The sequence below is a fragment of the Eriocheir sinensis genome, chromosome 10, assembly GCF_024679095.1.
Source record: "Eriocheir sinensis breed Jianghai 21 chromosome 10, ASM2467909v1, whole genome shotgun sequence".
NCBI lineage: Eukaryota > Metazoa > Arthropoda > Malacostraca > Decapoda > Varunidae > Eriocheir > Eriocheir sinensis.
Genome location: NC_066518.1, coordinates 14,940,755 through 14,960,754, shown reverse-complemented (window position 1 = coordinate 14,960,754; position 20,000 = coordinate 14,940,755). Strand labels below are relative to the sequence as shown.

The 20,000-nt window shown below is 49.3% G+C and overlaps 1 protein-coding gene across 1 annotated transcript in view; it reads left to right on the top strand.

Annotated features, from left to right (window-relative positions):
• LOC126996628 (uncharacterized) overlaps positions 1 to 20,000 on the top strand; it is an 82,882-nt gene that overhangs the window by 43,208 nt on the left and 19,674 nt on the right. Inside the window, exon 3 of the mRNA XM_050857310.1 lies at positions 2,487 to 2,625. Coding sequence (XP_050713267.1) covers positions 2,487 to 2,625 — 139 coding nt within the window. The remainder of the gene's footprint in view (positions 1 to 2,486; positions 2,626 to 20,000) is intronic.

Genomic DNA, 20,000 nt, shown 5'->3' with positions numbered 1-20,000 from the left:
ACACACCTCCACCCACGGTAAGTGCACGACGTGCGCTCGACGTCGTTGTGGTGTCGTGCGCCCTTCGAGCGACAGTCGTGCGATATTCGAAAGGCCATCGTTCATGTCGGGCTGTCATCGAGTACGTCGTACGCTGCCGTACTGACATATGCGCCGACATGTCGGCCGATGTCATGCGATGTCGTGCGATGTCGTGCGGCCATGCCTCGATGCCCGCTCGACAGTCGTCGTTGTATGCGATATAGTCGTGCGTAGACGTGCGATCCTCCTCGCCATGTCGTTGTGACCCATTTTCGGTCTGAAATCGCACGATGACACACTACGGTCCACGACAGCCAACGCCGATTTTGAGGGATGGGCCATCGTGGACCATCGTAGTGCGAAATCGGCTATGTGGGAGAGGACCCTAAGTAGCGGGGCGGGGTGAGGGGAGGCGAGGGGAGCGTGTATGTAGCGGGGCGGGGTGAGGGGAGGCGAGGGAAGCTTGTATGTAGCCGGGCGGGATGAGGGGAGGCGAGGGAGCGTGTATGTGGGGCGGGGTGAGGGAAGGAGGGAAGCGTGTATGTGGCAGGGCAGGGGTGAGGGGAGGCGAGGGGAGCGTGTATGTGGGACGGGGTGAGGGGAGGCGATGGGATAGTGTATGTGGCAGGGCAGGGGTGAGGGAGGCAGGGGCGGGGTGAGGGGAGGCGAGGGAGCGTGTGTATGTGGGGGAGGGGTGAGGGGAGCGTGTATGTAGGCAGGGGAGGAGGGAGGGGAAGCTTGTATGTAGCCGGGCGGGATGAGGGGAGGCGAGGGGAGCGTGTATGTAGCGGGGCGGGGTGAGGGGAGGCGAGGGGAGCGTGTATGTAGCGGGGCGGGGTGAGGGGAGGCGAGGGGAGCGTGTGTAGGGGGCGGGGTGAGGAGGCGAGGTGAGCGTGTATGTTGGGCAGGGGTGAGGGAGGCGAGGGAGCGTGTATGTGGCGGGCAGGGGTGAGGGAGGCGAGGGAGCATGTACATGTGGGGCGGGGTGAGGGAGGTGAGGGAGCGTGTATGTAGGGGCAGGGGTGAGGGGAGGCGAGGGAAGCGTGTATGTGGCAGGGGCGGGGTGAGGGAGGCGAGGAAAGCGTGTATGTGGCAGGGGCGGGGTGAGGGAGGCTAGGGGAGCGTGTATGTGGGACAGGGGTGAGGGGAGGCAGGGAGCGTGTGGGGCAGGGGTGAGGGGAGGCTGGGGAGCATGTGGCAGGGGCGGGGTGAGGGGAGGCGAGGGAAGCGTGTATGTAGCGGGGCGGGGTGAGGGGAGGCGAGGGAAGCGTGTATGTAGCGGGGCGGGGTGAGGGGAGGCGAGGGGAGCGTGTATGTAGCGGGGCGGGGTGAGGGGAGGCGAGGGGAGCGTGTATGTAGCGGGGCGGGGTGAGGGGAGGCGAGGGAAGCGTGTATGTAGCGGGGCGGGGTGAGGGTAGGCGAGGGAGCGTGTATGTAGCGGGGCGGGGTGAGGGGCGGCGAGGGGAGCGTGTATGTAGCGGGGCGGGGTGAGGGGAGGCGAGGGGAGTGTGTATGTAGCGGGGCGGGGTGAGGGGAGGCGAGGGAATCGTGTATGTAGCGGGGCGGGGTGAGGGGAGGCGAGGGGAGCGTGTGTGTAGCGGGGCGGGGTGAGGGGAGGCGAGGGGAGCGTGTATGTTGCGGGTGGGGTTAGGGGAGGCGAGGGGAGCGTGTATGTTGCTGGGCGGGGTGAGGGGAGGCGAGGGGAGCGTGTATGTAGCGGGCGGGGTGAGGGGAGGAAGGGGACGTCTTCAAAGTGCAGCAAGGGTGAGGTAGGGTGTAGGGCGTGTCCCGGGCGTGGTTATTTAGGCATCCCGCGCTAACAAGGTCATTCCACTCGGAGCAGACCATTACGCCTCCACGCTCTCCTCCAGACGAGTTTTTGCCCGCACATATTTTTCCCGTCAGCTTCGAGGCCTCCTGACAGCAGCCCGGCCGAGGACCCAACGTGTATGGACTCCCGTTCATGGCTTGTGGTGGAAGAGTGAACGTGGTGTGTGTGGGGTGGGGGAGGGGATGTTGGTGGTTGGTTGTGGGTGGTTGTTTGTGTTGAAGAAAGCAGTAAGAGTTGAAAAATTAACATACAAGTCAAAAAGTGCCCGTCAAAATGTTACTTCACTGAATGAAATAACTAAATAAATGAACACATGGTTTTATAATGATCAATTTTAGTTTCAGAGGTAGACCAGCAGTAGCCATTATTACGTACTAGTCTCCTGCAAGATTAAGGCCTTTCCCAACGTTTTTCACTTGTATCATAGTACTTGTATCCTGTTCTGGTAAATGCTATAATTTCACCCCTCCACCGGCTTTCTTTATCGCTAATGCCTTCTACTATTCCTTGGTTGTCACTCTGCTACTCTTTTTGTTACCCCGGCTGTCCATCTGTCACTTCTACCCAACCAGAGTAACAGAGTGGCAACCGAGAGTGCGTGTAGTAGCTGACGATGTGTTATGCTTTGTTCCAGGGGGTGAGCGGCGGGTACGTGGGCGCTGGGGCCGTGGGAGGCACTGCGGGGGGTGCCGACGGGGCCACCTTCGCCCCGGACTCCCCGTACTTCCCCTTCACCAGCCCCTCGCGCCGGCCGCTCCCACACAACGCCGCAGGTGAGTGTCTTCTTGTTATGTACCTTTGTTTGCAGGTGTGTACGGTGAAGGTGGTAGATCAAGCACTGAAAATAAGGGGAAAAAAATGGTGCTCCTTGAAACATGTAAAGAGTTCGGCAAAAGGAGATTATTAGCGTTTCAAGTTTCTCTGTAGTTGTTGATTACGTACGGTGGATGAGACAGGCCGAGCACTGAAGAAGAAAAGCCAGAAAAATTAGTACTTCTGCAAGTGAATCAAAGTTTGGCAGAAGGAAATTAATACCGTAGTGTGTCAAATGTCTGCTTGCTCCGTACTACCTTTATCTGTAACCTTCATCGCTGTAGTTTTTGTACGGTGAAGGAGGTTGACGAAGCATGAAAAAAAGCCAGAAAAATTAGTACTTCTGCAAAAACATCAGAGTTTGGCAGAAGGAGATTAATACCGTAGTGTGTCAAATGTCTGCTTGCTCCGTACTACCTTTATCTGTAACCTCCATAGCTGTAGTTATTGTACGGTGAAGGAGGTTGACGAAGCATGAAAAAAAGCCAGAAAAATCGGTACTTCTACAAAGGTATCGGAGTGTGGCAAAGGGTGATTGTCAGTGTTATCCCAGAGGTGTCTTGATGCTCGATGCTGGAAAGAGTTGGAGTCACAGGAAAGGAAAATGTAGTATGGATAATAAACTTGAATCTAGTCACCTACCCATCCGTCTATCCATCTATCGATCCATCTATCTATATATGTTTTCATCTTGTTACCCGGCACAGTACTCCGGGGGACCCCTACTATTGTTCTTTTCCCTTCTTATTTCATTCTTTTTTTTTTCTGGATTGGGGCAAGCTCTTCATGTCCCAAATTTTATCACATTTTATCCTATAATTCTTTAAACCTATGTATTGTGTGTGTGTTCTGTCTGTCTGTCTGTCTGTCTCTCTCTCTCTCTCTCTCTCTCTCTCTCTCTCTCTCTCTCTCTCTCTCCTAACAAGACTAGCGCTATTAGATTGTTGTTCTACTCTGCTATAATTATTTTCTCGTCTGTCATCATGCAGCGTCCGTGGGGGTTGTTGTTCCGCAATGTTCAATTTATTTTATCATCCTCATGTTATAATTACTGTCATACTAATGCTAATACAAACTTCATGAGTCGTAACTTCTCGCTCGTTTGGCTTCTTTTTGCTACATTGGATTTCAGCACGTCTGGTGAGGGGAGGGGTGACAGACCAGCTCTCTTCTCTTCGGCAGGCAATTTTTAGCGATCAGTTTTACACACACACAAGTGGCAGTTCAGGGGCTCAAATTATGTCAGAAAAAGTCCATCATGCACGGCCGCTTAGAGGGAGAATAAACACGTCTAGACAGCGGCCCAGGATCAGGAAATCGTGTGGGTTCCTTATTGCTCTGCTAGCGGTATCATGAACGTGCCAGGACCTCCCCTCGGCTATTGTTTTCCCGGCTTTTGGATAGGTTAGTTTAGTTAAGGTCAGGGAAGGTTGGGTCGGGTTAGGTAAGGTCAGAGCTGGGTTGGTTAGGTTTATGTTATGTTAGGGGTGTGTTGGTCGGGTTAGGTGAGGTTAGGAAAGGTTGGGTCGGGTTAGATAAGGTTGAATTGGGTTAGGTAAGGCTAGGGAATATTGGGTAGGGTAAGGGAATGATAGGGGTAGGTTGGACCCGGTTGGGCTAGGTTAGGTTGGGTTAGGACTGGATTAAGTAAAGTTAGGGTTGAGTTGGGTTAGGTTAGGGTAGGTTAGGGTAGGTTGGGTTGGACTAGGTCAGGTTATGGCCGCATTGAGTCGGCTTGTGCATGGTCAGGGCTGGTTTGGTTAAGTTCAGGTTTCTTCCCTATAATTTCCTTCATATATTAACCAACATCACTTTACATTTTTTTTTTTGCCTACACCACTTTTCCTCCGTCCCTCCACCACAACCCCGGCCGTGTAGTACTTGAGTGGCGGTGGTTTTCTGCCTCCACTCCAGCCCTGCCTCGTCCACTCCCTGCCCCAGCACTCCACTTCTCCTATCTCCTGCAACCTGCCTCTCATACGTCCACTTCACCCCATCGTCTCTGTGACCCTCCACGCACCCCCTCTCGGCTTCCCTGTCTCTTTGCAACAAAGCAAAATAGATGGAACACGAAAAGCAAAGCGAAAAAATGGTCCCTCGCGCTCCCTCGTCTAACCTTCATGAAACTTGCAACACCCCCAAGTTTGCTCGTCACCGGCTGGCGGCTCGGGGAGGGCAGAGCAGCGGCGGCGGCGGGGGCGTTCCTTGGGCGTGCACTGCGCTCCCGGCTGGTCCTGAGTGATGAACTTGTCCCCTCTGTATCGTCACCGCTCTCCTCCTCCTTCTCCTCTTTCTGATCCTTATTCATATCGCGCTCCTTCCCTTCCCTTCCCTCCATCCCTATTCATCTTTCTCCTTCTGTCTCCTGGTGCTGCTCTTCCTATTCGGCTTCCTCCTCCTCTTCCTCCGCCTCCTCTTTTCCTTATCCGTGTTTCTCATTAGCTGAATTGACCTGTATTATATTTTAGATCAGAAGAGAAGCAGCGTTTTGTAGTCTCGTTATATGCCACCTATTTTTTTTCTTGCCTGTTCTTTCTTGTTTACGTGTTTCTCTCTGTCATCCTTCTCGTCCTCGTCCTCCTCGTCCTCATCCTCGTTGTCCCTTTTCTCGTCCTCGTCATCTACGTCCCTATCCGCCCTCTCCATATCCTTATTATCCTCCTCCCTCTTTGGTTCATTCTCCTCTTCCTATTCATGGCTTCCTCTTCATGTCCAACGCCACCTCCTCCTTTTCCTCTTCATGTCCTCTTCCTCATATCCTCCTCCCTTTCTTCTCTTCTGCTCCTCCTCCTCTTCACCTCTTCATCTCCTCTATTTGTCCTCCTCCTCCTCTCTCCCCCTCCTGATCAACCCCCACCACGCGGGATACTTAACCCGTCCGGGGTGTGAAGGGAGGAATAGCTAATTAAGACATCACGGCCAGGTGGTGTGTGTTGAGGGAGCTTCCGTGCGGCAGGGGAGCCTCGGGGCGCCGGCCTGACGGACACTTCTCCCTCGCTCCTGCCCCGCAAAGTGTCTCTCGCGAGGCCGGGCGACAGGCTGCCTCGCGTGCAAACTTGGCTCGTGTGGCGGTGAGGCGCGGCGCCCCCTCACTAATAAGGCAGATGGCCCCCGGCACGCCTTTCCATCCCTCCCGAGGGCTTACAGACGATCTTCTTTTCTAGAGCCTCTCCTCGCGTTTGCTTTTTACCAGTGGGTTCCATTGTCGCCGCCGCGCGCACCGTTATGCGGTGAAAAGATGCTGATACGTTCCTGGAACACATAACACGCTATAATTCGGAGCTCAGATGACGGGCGAGGTTCATTAACACCAAACAAAAGATGTTATCGCCAAGGTGGACACAATGGCCGACACGCTGCCTCCCGCTGCGCGTTCGGGCTTTGTGAGGAGCGCTGACCCGTTCCCAAGGTCGCTGCGCCTCATGTCACTGCACAGACTCCCCGTGACTCCCCGTGACGCGGCGTGAAGTCACGCTCCGCATCTCTGAGCGGTGCATTGACCCTGCACGAAGGTCGCCCTGCCATTGGGGCTCATCGTGACTCGGCGTTGCATCGTGAGACACATCGTGGCAGCGTGGCTACCGTGGCTCACCGTGACGCGGCGTGGCATCGCGGGCTGCATGGTGACGCAGCGTAACACCATCACACTGCACGGCCATGCGGCTAACACTGGGCAACTCGTATAAGCCTGTCGCAATTTATCATTCTTATTCATACAACGTCCCTCCTCTTCTTTCACCAAAATAATCCTCTTAACATGAGTCTTAAATATCTTCATGCACTTGAACAGCTCAGTCAGATCACAGTGTACCACTCCCCCTTGTAAGGAATGCAATCTAAGACATTATAACCAGTCGTTGTATAGTAATTTCCTCCGCCCTTGAATCCACTCGCGGGAATCGATCAAGCACTGACATCACAATCGAGGCACACAAAAAGTCCACAATATCACGTATACGCAGTTCAGTCCAACGTCACGCGCACTCGTCTCCAACGCACTGGGTGAAAAGACAGCGCAGGAGATCAAATATGGTATAACCTACTCCAGCCTGGCGTCATTGGCAAGCGTCGAGAGCGGCGTAATTCCCTTGGCTTAGTAAGGTAAGCCGTCCGGGGGCGGGGGGCGGCAGGGAGGCGGCCCCCGTGTTGATTCTGTCAACAAAGTCCCCCGGCTTGAGGCTCAGATATACACCTCAATAGGAATTGTTGTAGTGGTAGTGGTGAGCTTAGGGTATTAGGGGTGAAGAAGGGAGTGTGTGTGTGTGTGTGTGTGTGTGTGTGTGTGTGTGTGTGTGTCCGTAGAGTGGTGCATGGAGAGTGGTTCAAAGCCTAGTGGAGTGGTGGAAGGTAGTGTTCAGACTCATAGACGAGTGCAAGGGAGGGTGTGTGTGGAGTGGAGGAGGGGAGTGGAGTGGAGTGGTGGACTGCCTTCGTGCGGTGATGGGTGGAGTAATGGCCACTGTAACTGCTGCTGATACTGATGAGGTTAGGGGAGCAAGAGCGTGCTAATGAGGGCACACGAACTTGGTGGCTACTGTGCATGGGCGGGGAATGAATTTTGTGGATTTACTGTTGCTTAATTGAGGAACCAAAGTTGGGTTCAGTGTTCTCTTAATGGAATGACCGGAGATGAAGAGTTTAGGGAAGCACGTGAGTGCAGAGCAGGGCAGGGCAGGGCAGGGCAGGGCAGGGCAGGGCAGGGCAGGTGAGGGACGATAGAGTGTGGGCGAGTTTTGAACCAGTGAAGAGTTATAGGGAAGCGAGTGAGGGCAGGGCAGGGCAGGGCAGGGCAGGGCGGGATTGGGACGGGCGGAGTGGGGGCGAGTTTTGTTGTGGATTCAGTGCAGTTTAATGGAGTCACCAAAGATGGGAGAGTTATAGGGCACTGAGAGTTGAGGGCATGATCCTGGCGGTCACGGTGGGCGAGCAGCGGGAGTGAGTCCGCTGCCCCGCCGGCCGCCGCCCCACGCTAACGAGGTGTTCATGAATAGTGGTGGCGTTCCCCCGCATACAGAAAGCGGCGTTACCTTCCTGCGAGACACGGCCAGGACGAGCCAGCAGGCAGAAGGGCAGCTGGAGTCAGGGCGAGGGTGACCCACGGGGCACGGCCACGCTCAGGGCCTGCCAAGTAGTTCCTCGTCTCTGCATCTTCCTTAAGGGGACGTTTGCGAATCTCCATAAATATACGTTGTGCTTTTATGCTGCACACCGACTATAAGCAGCGAGTGTGTCTCCCTCTCGGTGCGTTTTTGTAGTAGTCGCCCGCCACTGCTTTTTCCTTTTAAGTGGACGTCTTAAAGTTATAAATACACGTTTGACTTCAATGCTACAATACCTCAATGCTATCTATGAGACTATAATGTTTCTCCTATGTTTTTCTAGCTCCGTTTTTTCGTAGTTCTGGGGGAATATCTGGTTACTAGTTTTTATAATATTACTGGTGGAATGCATGAAGTTTCTATTCTATTACAGTACTGGTGGAATGTAGGAAGTCTCTAGTTTCTCTTTGCGGTATTTTTCTAACCCCCGGAGTTAATTTAAAATCAGCCGCTTGGTGATCGCGGGGCCGTGGACCGTGGCGGCGGCGACTGGCACAGACTAGGAAAGGTCCGTGTCTGTCTGGCTGCCTGGCTAGATGGATGGCTGGGCACCGCGACACCAACTCAAGCCCAAGATTTTTATTCGTTTTATATAGCACTTAGAATGAAAAGGAAGTAAAAAAAGACATTCGTGGCTGGCTGGGTGGCTGGTATTCTGCATGGACATCGCGACATCAACTCCAGGCAAAGATTTTTATAGATTTTTATTCGTTTTATATAGCGCTTAGGAAAAAAGGAAGAGAAAAAATCCGTGGCTAGTTTTCTGGTTTTCTGCATGGACATCGCGCGGCAGCAACTCAAGCACAAGATTTTTATCGTTGTATAAACTTAGGGAAAAAACCTGAAATTCTTGTTTCAGGGGATCGCCGAGAAACACTTTCACGGCGGGTCTGGCGGCAGTAAACATGTCCGCCGTGTGTGTGGACGAGGCTGTTACTGCGGAGCGTGTGGCCGCGCTGATGGCCGCCGAGACTAATTGTTTCCTCCTTCGCCAATAAGAAAGCATAATGGGTACAGTTATGAGGTGTTTTCACTCGCCCGGCGTTATCGGCTCGTATCAAGCTCGGCGCTCTCCGGGGCCGAACGTAGGAAAGAAGGGACGAGGAGAGAGCGGCCAGAAAGCATGAAATGAATGAGCCTCGATTCTCGGCTCTCCAGGATTTACTTTGGTGTGGGTAAATGATAAATATGTTTGTATTGGGTTCCTAAGTCTTTATATTTTTTTAATTCATTATCTCATAATAGATTTTCTCTTTGGTTTATTGAAAGTCACCGGAAAAAAAATAATTCTTCGTTTCATTTGCATGACAAGATAAACCAAGATACGCCGAGACACATGCAATGCTTTGGTCCATGCTGTGTGCTGTTGATATGAACCACATACTTGATTGCGTCCCTTGCACAATACACAAGCTATATTAGTGTGAATAAACCCTTGCCATGCGCGCGTGCTTGCATGCGTGTGTGTGTGTGGGAGGTGGGGGGGATGCGTATGTGTGCGTGTGCGCGTGTGAGTGTGTGTGAGAGAGAGAGATATATATATATATATATATATATATATATATATATATATATATATATATATATATATATATATATATATATATATATATATATATATATATATATATATATATATATATATATATATATATATATATATATATATATATATATATATATGGCTGTACAGCAGTTAGTTACTACGACGCCGCTTTTGCGGGGCAAACTGAGCCCAGAGAGCTAGGTCTCGGCGCTGTGCGGGAACGGTTCATTCTTTTGGTTCATCGCGGCTTCATTATTCATGTCAACGAGTGGCGGCCCCTTGAAAACACTGCCTGGCTGTCCCTGAACACTGCCTGGCTGTTAGGTCCCCAACACTGCCTGGCTGTTAGGTCCCCAACACTGCCTGGCTGTTAGGTCCCCAACACTGCCTGGCTGTTAGGTCCCCAACACTGCCTGGCTGTTAGGTCCCCAACACTGCCTGGCTGTTAGGTCCCCAACACTGCCTGGCTGTTAGGTCCCCAACACTGCCTGGCTGTTAGGTCCCCAACACTGCCTGGCTGTTAGGTCCCCAACACTGCCTGGTTATATTCTCAATCCCTTCCTGGCTGTGTTATGTCCTGCAAGCACCTCAGCAGCGGAACACGAGTAGCATCGTTTCCTCGCCTCTCCTCGCTGTGCAGCGGAGGGTGTGCCCCGTGCCCAGGGCAGTGCCGCCCCGCCCGCCGGTCCCCCGCCCGCCCCGCCCCGCGCCTGCTTCCCAGAGCGGAGCCGGCAAAAAGAAAGCCACGCAACACCATGTTCCTCGGATCAACGTCAGGTTCGGGGCCGAACCCTCCCGAGCTCCATCAGTTCCTGGGGTAAAAATGGCTGCGGTGCCAATCATCGCTATGATAGAATACTTAATCATGAAATTCCTTCCTTCATCGCTCGTCCGCCTCCCGGCAGGAGGGTACTCGCCTTTTTCTGCCTCGTCCTCCGCCTTGTGGCCGTGTACTGCCGCCATCCTCAAATTTGTATTACTAATTTTATGTTCCCGTCTTGCATGTTAACACGAGGCGGGAGAGTCGCCCCGCAACCACGCCTGCAGTCTGGTGGCGAGGCCCCTGACCGTCCCTCCCCCAAGGGCGCCGCCGCGCCACGTGACGAACAAGCTCCATGAGCCGTGCGTCCCCGACCGACGACGAGGCTCCGCGGAACACGACGCAGCAGACGTAGAGAGCTGCGGCACAAAACACGCGTGTGCTGACGGAGGAGGAACTTAAATGTCACTTTTTGGAGGCGTGCAATAATTTACCGAGTGAATGTTGGCGAGGGAGAGTAGAAACTGCGGGACCTCTGATGTGGAGGGTCGCGCTTGGCCACTCACGCGTGCAAGCATTAAATATTGTGCCTGATGTATCGATAATGGTGGCCGGGGAGGTCTGCGGGGGAAGGGGGGGTCAAGAGTGAGAGGCCTGTCTGCCCCCCTCTCCCCTCACACACACACACACACACACACACACACACACACACACACACACACACACACACACACACACACACACACACACACACACACACACACACACACACACACACACACACACACACACACACACACACACACACACACACACACACACACACACACACACACACACACACACACACACACACACACGCACACAAATCTCAATATTCTGTCGTTATCCGTTCGTTCACTCGCCTCCTTAATTATTAACCTGCCCGCAGTCTTTCTTTGCCTTTTTATTTGTTTTCTCCTACTTCGCCGCCTCCTTCTTATCTGCCTCCTCCTCTTCTTCCTTCTTCTCTGCCTCCTCCTCTTCTTGCTTCTTCTCTGCCTCCTCCTCTTCTTGCTTCTTCTCTGCCTCCTCCTCTTCTTCCTTCTTCTCTGCCTCCTCCTCTTCTTGCTTCTTCTCTGCCTCCTCCTCTTCTTTCTCCTTGTTTTTGTTTTTGTTCATGTTCTTCTTGCTCCCCCTCCTCCTTTTTCTCCTCCTCCTCTTCTTGTTCATATTCTTCTTGCTTCCTCTCCTCCTTGTTCTCCTCCTCCTCTTCTTGTTCATGTTCTTGCTCCCCTTCCTCCTTTTTCTCCTCTTCCTCTTCTTCATGTTCTTCTTGCTCCCCCCATCTTTTTTTTTACCCTTCCTCTTCTTTTCCTTCTTCCTCGTCGTCGTCGTCGCCTAAGATCCACACAGTCCACAAGACCTGTTAGGCTGTGAACCAAGGTGCCCTCTTACCTCCTTCTCCCTGCCTCCCTCCCCGTGAAGCCTTAGAGTCGGCAATTAATAAGGAGCCCCGGAAACTGGAGGCCCGATTAAGCCAGTACTTGCCTCGCAGGAAGGGGGCGACACTCCCGTCTAGACGCTGGTGAAGCTGTCAGTGTCACATGTGTCACGCCGCCGCTCCGCTCACCGCTACAAGGCCTGCTGGTGTTGGTGCTGCCGCCTTTACTCGTAGTTACTCCCGCCCTCTCTGTGCCGCCTCCTTTCTTCTCCATCTCCTCCTCCTCCTCCTCCTCTACCCTTTCCTCTCCCTTCTTGTTCTTGTTTTTGTTCTCTTGGTTCCCCTCCTTTTTCTCCTCCTCCTCTCCTTCTTTTTTCTTGTTCTTTTTGCTCTTCTTCCTCCTTTTCTCTTCTTCCTCCTCTTGTTCTTCCTGGTCCACATCCTTCTTTTTCTTCTCTTCCTCCTCTTGTTCATGTTCTTGCTCCTTCTCCTTTTTTCCTCCCCCCCTCCGTTTTGTCCTCTTCCTCCTCCTCCTCGACCTTCTCCCTTATACCGCACGCAGCGCCACACCGCCCGCCTCGACAATTAGCCAAGGGCCCGTGTGTATGTGCGGCAGACTCTGGCCAGGATCTAATGGATTAACTGCCTGCCGGGGGTGTAGCCGTCATCATTAAAATCAGGGCGCGTCTCAAATTGTATCCACTGTGGCCTGGGGATCGCATTTTAACCTTTGACCTGTGTGGAATGCTCGGCGGGCTGCTCGGCGCCGGCACCCTCACTGGCCTTGAACTGGGAAGGTCGTGCGGGGGAGGGATGAGAGGTGCAGTGTCCTGGGCCCGTGGGTGGGGGGTGAGGAGGGGGCTGGCTTTTAACGGGGCCTAGGGGAGGACGGGGGCAGGGCAGGCAGGGTGTGAGGCAGGCGGACGAGGAAGTGTTGGCAGTGTAGGGGGAGTGTGTGGAGGGGAGGAAGAGGGGAGTGCTGGGTGAGGAGAGGTGGAAGATTTAGAGGAGGCGAGGAAGACTGCCGCCAGAAGGACTGAGAGGGAGAAGAGAAGAGATGAGAGAAGAGAAGAGGGAGAGAGAGAATGGTAGGAATAGGTTGAGAGAGGAGAAATGAAAGTATAAAATAGGACAACGTATATTAGAAAGGGTTAGAAAAAAAAAAGAGAGAAGAGAAGAGAAGAAAAAGAGAGATCATGTTAGGACTAGCTTGAGAGAGTAGAAATGAAGGCATGAATAAGATATAGATTTTAAGAAAAAAGTAAAAAAGAATAAGAAGTTTTAGAAATGAGAGAGAGAGGTGGAACAGCCTGTACGAGAAGGTTGTACTAGTTTGAGAGAGAAGTAGAAGTAAAGGTGTAGCGGGTGCTACTTCAGGCAGTCTAATTTCTTAGTTCAGGGAAGGAAGAATGAATGACTGTGATGATCTGACTGCAACTTATTTATTAGCGAGAGACACGGCTATTTGTAGGGCGCTACGGGATCAAGCACCAGTTCCACAGCCAATCAGCTACCAGCGTGGCTGCCACTCCGCGTCTCGTGAGTATTCGCTGTCGGCCGCCTTGGATCTAGCGCTTAGACCCACGACTCCCGTCCCGCGCCTCGTGATTGGGTTTGTGGCGAAGGCCGCCACAAAGGAATAGAAAAAAAACAACAACTGTATAAAAGACACAAAATAGATTGACAGGTTTTAGAAATGAAGAGAGGGATGGAACAGCTTGCATGAAAAGGTAGAACATGTTTGAGAGAGGGAAAAGCGGAGAAAGAGATGGAGCAGCTTGTAGGATTAGGTTAAGAGGGAGAATCGTAGAAAGCAATTGAATACCTTTGAGCGTAAGATAGATCGACAGGTTTTAGAAATGGAGGGAGGGATTGAAAAGCTTATATGAGAAGGTAGAACAAGTTTGAGTGAGGGAAAAGTGGATAAAGATGGAACAGCTTGTAGGACTAGGTTGAGAGTGAGAAATGTAGAAAGCAAATAAAGACCTTGAAGAGTAAGGCAGATCGACAGGTTTTAGCAATGGAGAGAGGGATTGAATAGCTTGCATGAGAAGATAGAACACGATTGAGAGAGGGAAAAGTGGATAAAGATGGACCAGCCTATAAAAGAAGGTATAGGAGTAGGCTGAGAAAGAGAGGAAAGTGTTAAGAAGAATGGATTAACTTGAATGAGAAGGTCGAACAGGTTAGTTAGGGAGATGGGGAAGTGAAGAAAGAGATGGAACAGTCAGTATAAGAAGATAGGATTAGGCTGAGAGAGAGAAGGAGAAAGGGAGAGGGTCGGGGGTGGTGGGAGAAGCATGGTAAGGGATTGAAGACCTGGTATGAGAGGGCAAGACATTTTCCAGGAACCAGATCTTCCAGTTGACGGGTAGGCAGGATGGATTCGTTCAGCACCTCAGTTCCGATGATGCACCAGCGAACCTCGGGCGCGCGAATACTTTAAACTCAATCCGACAGACAGCGAACGCACGATAATTTTAGCGGCTTAAGTATATTTCCATTGTGGGGGAAGGGTGAGAGAGAGGCTTGGGTAGAGACTGAGAGAAGAAAAAAATGATGATGCAGCAATCTCGTGAATGTTTCTTTTAGTCCACCAACGAATGCTTTGATTTTAGTGACCCAAGTGTATTATTTCCAAAGCAAGGGATGTCGCAAGGGGTTGAGAGAGAGAGAGAGAGAGGAGAGGAGAGGAGAGGAGAGGAGAGAGAGATAGAGAGAGAGAGAGAGAGAGAGAGAGAGAGAGAGAGAGAGAGAGAGAGAGAGAGAGAGAGAGAGAGAGAGAGAGAGAGAGAGAGAGAGAGAGAGAGAGAGAGAGAGAGAGAGAGAGGAATATATCAACTCTTGAACATTTCTGTATAAAGTTTACGCCAACAACACGACGAACGCTTAACTTGAGTGACCCAAGTACGTAGATTCCCGACGCAAGATATATCGCGAGGGATGGAGGGGAAAAAAAAAAAAAAAAAAAAAAAAACCGCCGTGGAGTTCAAGATTTAAAAAAAAAAAAAAAAAATCTCTTATCGCTTCAGCCTAGGAGGAGCATAACCCGCAATATTCTGAAGGCGGCGGCGAAGAGCGGTGTAGTACCCTGACGGCGGCGCGGCGGGGGGCGGGCCTGGCTGACGCGGGTGTTGTTGCCACGCGCGCCTAACAAACTTAATGTTAATCCGACACGAGAAATTATTGTAACGTGAAAGTTCCTCCAGAATATTTTTCCTGGTGGGACTGGCGGCCGGCCAAGCGCTGGAGCCTGTATGCATTCCCCCTCCAAGAAATATTGCTAGACTCAAGCGGCGCCGAGGCTTTTTCTGCGTGTCTAGAGGTTGTTGTAATAGGCGCCTGACCCGAGGAAGTAGTTGTGTCTTGTAGTGTTTATAGGCGGTCGACCTTAGGGAAATCATTGTCTTGTAGCCGTAATATGCGCTTGACTGAGGACGTGATTGTGTCTTGTAGTCTTCGTAGGTTGTTGAACTTTTCGGATTCTTGTGTCAGTCTTAAAAAGGTTGTTATTATTATTATTATTACTATTATTATTATTATTATTATTATTATTATTATTATTATTATTATTATTATTATTATTATTATTATTATTATTTGCCTTGTAGTCGTAGTAGGTTGTTGGACTTAGAAAATAACGATGTCTTATAGTATTAATAGGCTGTTGATCTTAGGGAAATAATCGGTTTAGTCTTGATAGCTTGCTGAACCTAGAAAATAATTGTAGTCTTAATAGGTTAGTGAACTTTAAGGTTATTGTTTTAGCCTTAATACAACACTGAAAAAAAAGCTATTAGTTAAAGTTTTTTATATGTAATCAATGGTTCCTTTCTGGCAGCTTAAAAAATAGCAATAGGTTGTTGAACTGGGAATATTTGTCCCTTTTTTTTTTTACAGTTGTAGAAGCAGCTCTTGGGCAAATATAAATGAAAACAAAAAAGCCCGCTAATCACAGAAGCATAGATGAGTGTTTTTAATAATCTATAAAGTACACTTATAAAAATCACTTACTTAGAAATTTATATATATCTAAAAAGCTGATTCTTTCTAGCAGCTTAAAAGATGGTAATAGGTTGTTGAATTAAGTGAATACCTTCTTTACCTCCTCCTCCTCCTCCTCCTCCTACTACTACTACTACTACTCCATTTGTTCTTGTTCTTGTGAGGTAGGCAAGCACTGTGGTCAAATGTTCTCGCTTATCGCTGTATTATCAACCCATCACGGAGGCAGGAAAAAATAATGATGATGATAAAGATTGTACAAAGTTTGATGATGAAAAAAAATATAAAAGAAAGGACAGAGAAGGAAAAAGAAGATGAAAGAACAAGACGAGTGTGATGCTAAATGTTGTCCGGAGGATTTGCGAGGTGCGGAGGCGAGGAGGAGGAGGAAGAAGGAGGAAAAGAAGAAAAAGGCAGAAGAAAAAGACAAAGAAGGAAAAGATGAAGAAAGAAGAAGAAGAAGAAGAAGAAGAAGAAGAAGAAGAAGAAGTATAAATAGAGGAGGAGGAGGAGGAAGGGGAGAGGGAAAGGAAGAGAAAGAGAAAGAAAACAGAAGTAGGAAAATGAGAAGGAGGACACAGAGAAGAAGAAAGAAAAGTAATAGGAAGAAGAAGCAGAAACAAGCAGAAGCAGAAGGAGAAGAAGAAAGAGAAGAGAAAAGGGAAGAAAAGAAGAAAAGAAGAAAAAAAGAAAAGAAGAAAAAGAAGAGAGAGAGAGAGAGAGAGAGAGAGATTATTTTATTGACCACAAACTCGTAGTATAATCCACCAGCGAGAAAAAAAATCACACACAAAACACACAAACAAACAAAGTAAAATATGGCGTTTGAGTACGAAAATGTTCATGGTCTAACTCATTTTCTGTCATCATCATCATCATCATCATCATCTTCATCTTATTATCATGTTAATCTTCTTATTATCCTCTCCTCTTATTATCCTGTTCTTCTTTTGTTTCTCTGTTCCTTCATCCACTTATTGTATTTATCCTTATTCGTTGCCATTTCCTATTTTCCTCCTCTCTAAAACGTTTGTTCCTCTCTGTTTCATCATGTTTTGGCCACTTCCTCATTCTCATCCTCTTCTCTTATCATCCTGTTCTACTTCTGTTTCTCTGTTCTTTCACCCACTTATTGTATTTATCCTTATTCGTTGTTTTTTCCTGTTTTTCTCCTCTCTAAAACGTTTGCTCCTCTCTGTTTCATCATGTTTTGGCCTGTTCCTCATTCTCATCCTCTTCTCTTATCATCCTGTTGTTCTTCTGTTTCTCTGTTCCTTCACCCACTTATTGTATTTATTCGTTGTCTCTGCCTCTTTTCCTCCTCTCTGAAACGTTTGTCCCTCTCCTCTCTGTTTCATCATGTTTTGGCCTCTTCCTCATTCTCGTCCTATTATCATCATCTGGTGCCTCTCCGTGTCTTTCTTTTCCTTTTCTTCACTGTAGTTTTTTCGTTGTGTTGGTTCATGTTCGTGTTTCCTCCGTTGTCTTTAAAACGTTTGCTCCTTCCTGTTTCGTCATGTTTGCCTTCTCCCACATTCTCATCCTGTTATTCTGTTTCTCTGTTTCTTGTATTACTTGTTGATCTTGTTCTCATTGTGTGTCTCCATTTTTACGCCCTTGTTCGAGTTATTATTGCCTGTTCTCTTCATCCTCCCTCCCTCCTCTCCTGTCTCTCTCTCTCCTCCTCCTCTCTCTCTCTCTCTAGTCTCTCCTCTCCGTCTAAGATTATTCAAGGGTTACGAAACTTGCCATACGAGGAAAGACTCAAACAATTATACTTGCATTCTCTAGAAAGGTGAAGGGTGCGTGGGGACATGATCGAGGTTTACAAATGGATGAAGGGCTTTAATAAGAGGGATATTCATAAGGTTTTGTTGGTAAGAGAACCGGGTAGGACACGTAGTAATGGGTTTATACTGGATAAATTCAGATTCAACAGGGACATGGCAAAAACTGGTTTACTAACAGAGTGGTAGATGAGTGGAGTAGGCTGAGCAGCCATGTGGTGAGTGCCAATACAATTGTCACATTAAAAAATAGATTAGATAAATTCATGGACAGCGATATTAGGTGGGGTTAGATTCACGGGAGCTTAGGTTCAAAGGAGCTGCCTTGTACAGGCCTACCGGCCTCCTGCAGACTCCTACGTTCTTATGTTCTTATGTTCCTCCTCCTTAAGTACTTGAACAAGTTCAGCAATGTTGATCACTTCAAACTCTTCACGCCACAAACCAACCCGAGGACAAGAAACAACAGTAAAACAATTCAAGCGCAGCGATGCAGTATAGATATCGGCAGAAGCAATTTCTCTAACAGAGTCGTCCGCCACTTTAACAGCCTTCCTGCAGGAGTGGTTAATGTGAAAAGGATCAACTCCTTTGAGAATCGCCTTGACCGTCACTTTGTTACGTCAAGAGTGAACTAAACGTGCCCAAGAGTACGTACGGAAGTGCTTTGATCTTTCCGCAGGAGTCTAGTGGCTGACGGACTGGTTAAATCATTGAAAGCAGGCAGTTTCGCAATGAGCCAACAGACCCTCTGCTGCCTGCTCGTCCATGTTCCCATGTTTCCTCCTCCTCCTCCTCCTCCCCCCTTGCAGTCAATTCTGAGGTTTTTATATTCTTCCCCTCGAGAATCAGTGTCCATTTTTCCGCCTTCACACTTCCTTATTTTTTTCTCAGAGTTTATTCGGCTGCATATTGTTCTTTTTATTATCTTTTTATTTTGAATTTTTTGACGTCGTTGTTGTGAGTTTTTTTCTTATGCTAGTTTTCTGCAGTTCATTTATTTAGCTTCTTTTTCCCTATTCAATTCGTTGTGTTGTGTTTTTCTCTCTCCTTCCCTTCCCTCCCTCCCTCCCTCCCTCCATTTCTTCCTCCCTTTCCTCCCCTCTTGTTGTTGTTGTTGTTGTTGTTGTTGGTGGTGGTGGTGGTGGTGGTCGTCGTAATAGTAATTGTCTCGTGTTCTTGTTCTTTCTTTCGTTTATTATTTTTATCTTCAGCCTTTCATTCATTCTTTCTTTTTTGTTTTATTATTTCGTTTTTCTTCCTTTCTTGCCTCATCATCCTTCCCTTTCTCGACCTTTGCCTCTTCCTCATTTCCTCTCCCTATCCTGCTCCTCCCTTTTCTCCCTCTCTCGCTTCCCCTCCCTACCCCTTCCCCTCTCCGTTCCTCCTCCCTCTCCTCGTCCCTTCCTTTCTCTCTTGTCCCTTCCCTTTCCATTTTCTTCCCATTCCCTTCATTCTCCCTTCCCTTCAAATTCCCAACCAGTTTCCTTCCTCTCCCTCCCGTTCCCTTGCCCCTTCCCATTGAGTTTCCTTTCTCTCCCTTCCCTTTCCCTCTTCCCTTTCCTCTCCGTTCTCTTGTCCCTTCTTCCTTCTCCTCTCCCCTTTCCTTCCTTTCCTTCCATTCCCATCCTCTCTCTTCCCTTTCCATCCGTCCCTTCCCATGCAGTTCCCTTCTACCCCCTTTCCTTCCCTTCCCATCCTTTCCATTCCTTTCCAATCCCTTTCCCTCCCAATTCCTTCGTTCTGTCCGACTCCCTTCCACTCCCTTCCATTCTCTTGTTCCATACCTTCCCTCTTTCTGTCCTTTCCCCTTCTCTTCCTCTCTCTTCCTCTCCCTTCTCCTTCCTCTCGCCCCCTTGCCGGAGACAGTACATGGTTTGCTGGCCTCGGCGTCATCTCCATATTTACCCTCCAAACAGTGAGTCGCCTATCTCTCTCTCTCTCTCTCTCTCTCTCTCTCTCTCTCTCTCTCTCTCTCTCTCTCTCTCTCTCTCTCTCTCTCTCTCTCTCTCTCTCTCTCTCTCTCTCTCTCTCTCTCTCTCTCTCTCTCTCTCTCTCTCTCTCTCTCTCTCTCTCTCTCTCTCTCTCTCTCTCTCTCTCTCTCTCTCTCTCTCTCTCTCTCTCTCTCTCTCTCTCTCTCTCTCTCTCTCTCTCTCTCTCTCTCTCTCTCTCTCTCTCTCTCTCTCTCTCTCTCTCTCTCTCTCTCTCTCTCTCTCTCTCTCTCTCTCTCTCTCTCTCTCTCTCTCTCTCTCTCTCTCTCTCTCTCTCTCTCTCTCTCTCTCTCTCTCTCTCTCTCTCTCTCTCTCTCTCTCTCTCTCTCTCTGTGTGTGTGTGTGTGTGTGTGTGTGTGTGTGTGTGTCTGTCTGTCTGTCTGTCTGCCACCACAACCACCACCACCCGAATCTTGTGGTGGTGGTGGTGGTGGTGATGTTCTGCGGTTAGGGAGTGAAAGAGTGTGTGTGTGTGTGTGTGTGTGTGTGTGTGTGTGTGTGTGTGTGTCAATCAGTCAAGTTCAGATCTGGAGTTCCGTTCCGATGTTTTGTCCTTGAGATTTTACGGCTATTTTTTTGCCTTTTCTTTTTTTTTCTTTTTCGGTTCTCCGTTTTCATTTCCTCCTGGTATTGAAGTTTGTTTTATTTCATGTTTTTTTTTCTATCCCTTTTTCCCTTCGTTTATTGTTTTCTTCTCATCTCTTTCATCATTCATTAGTTCTTT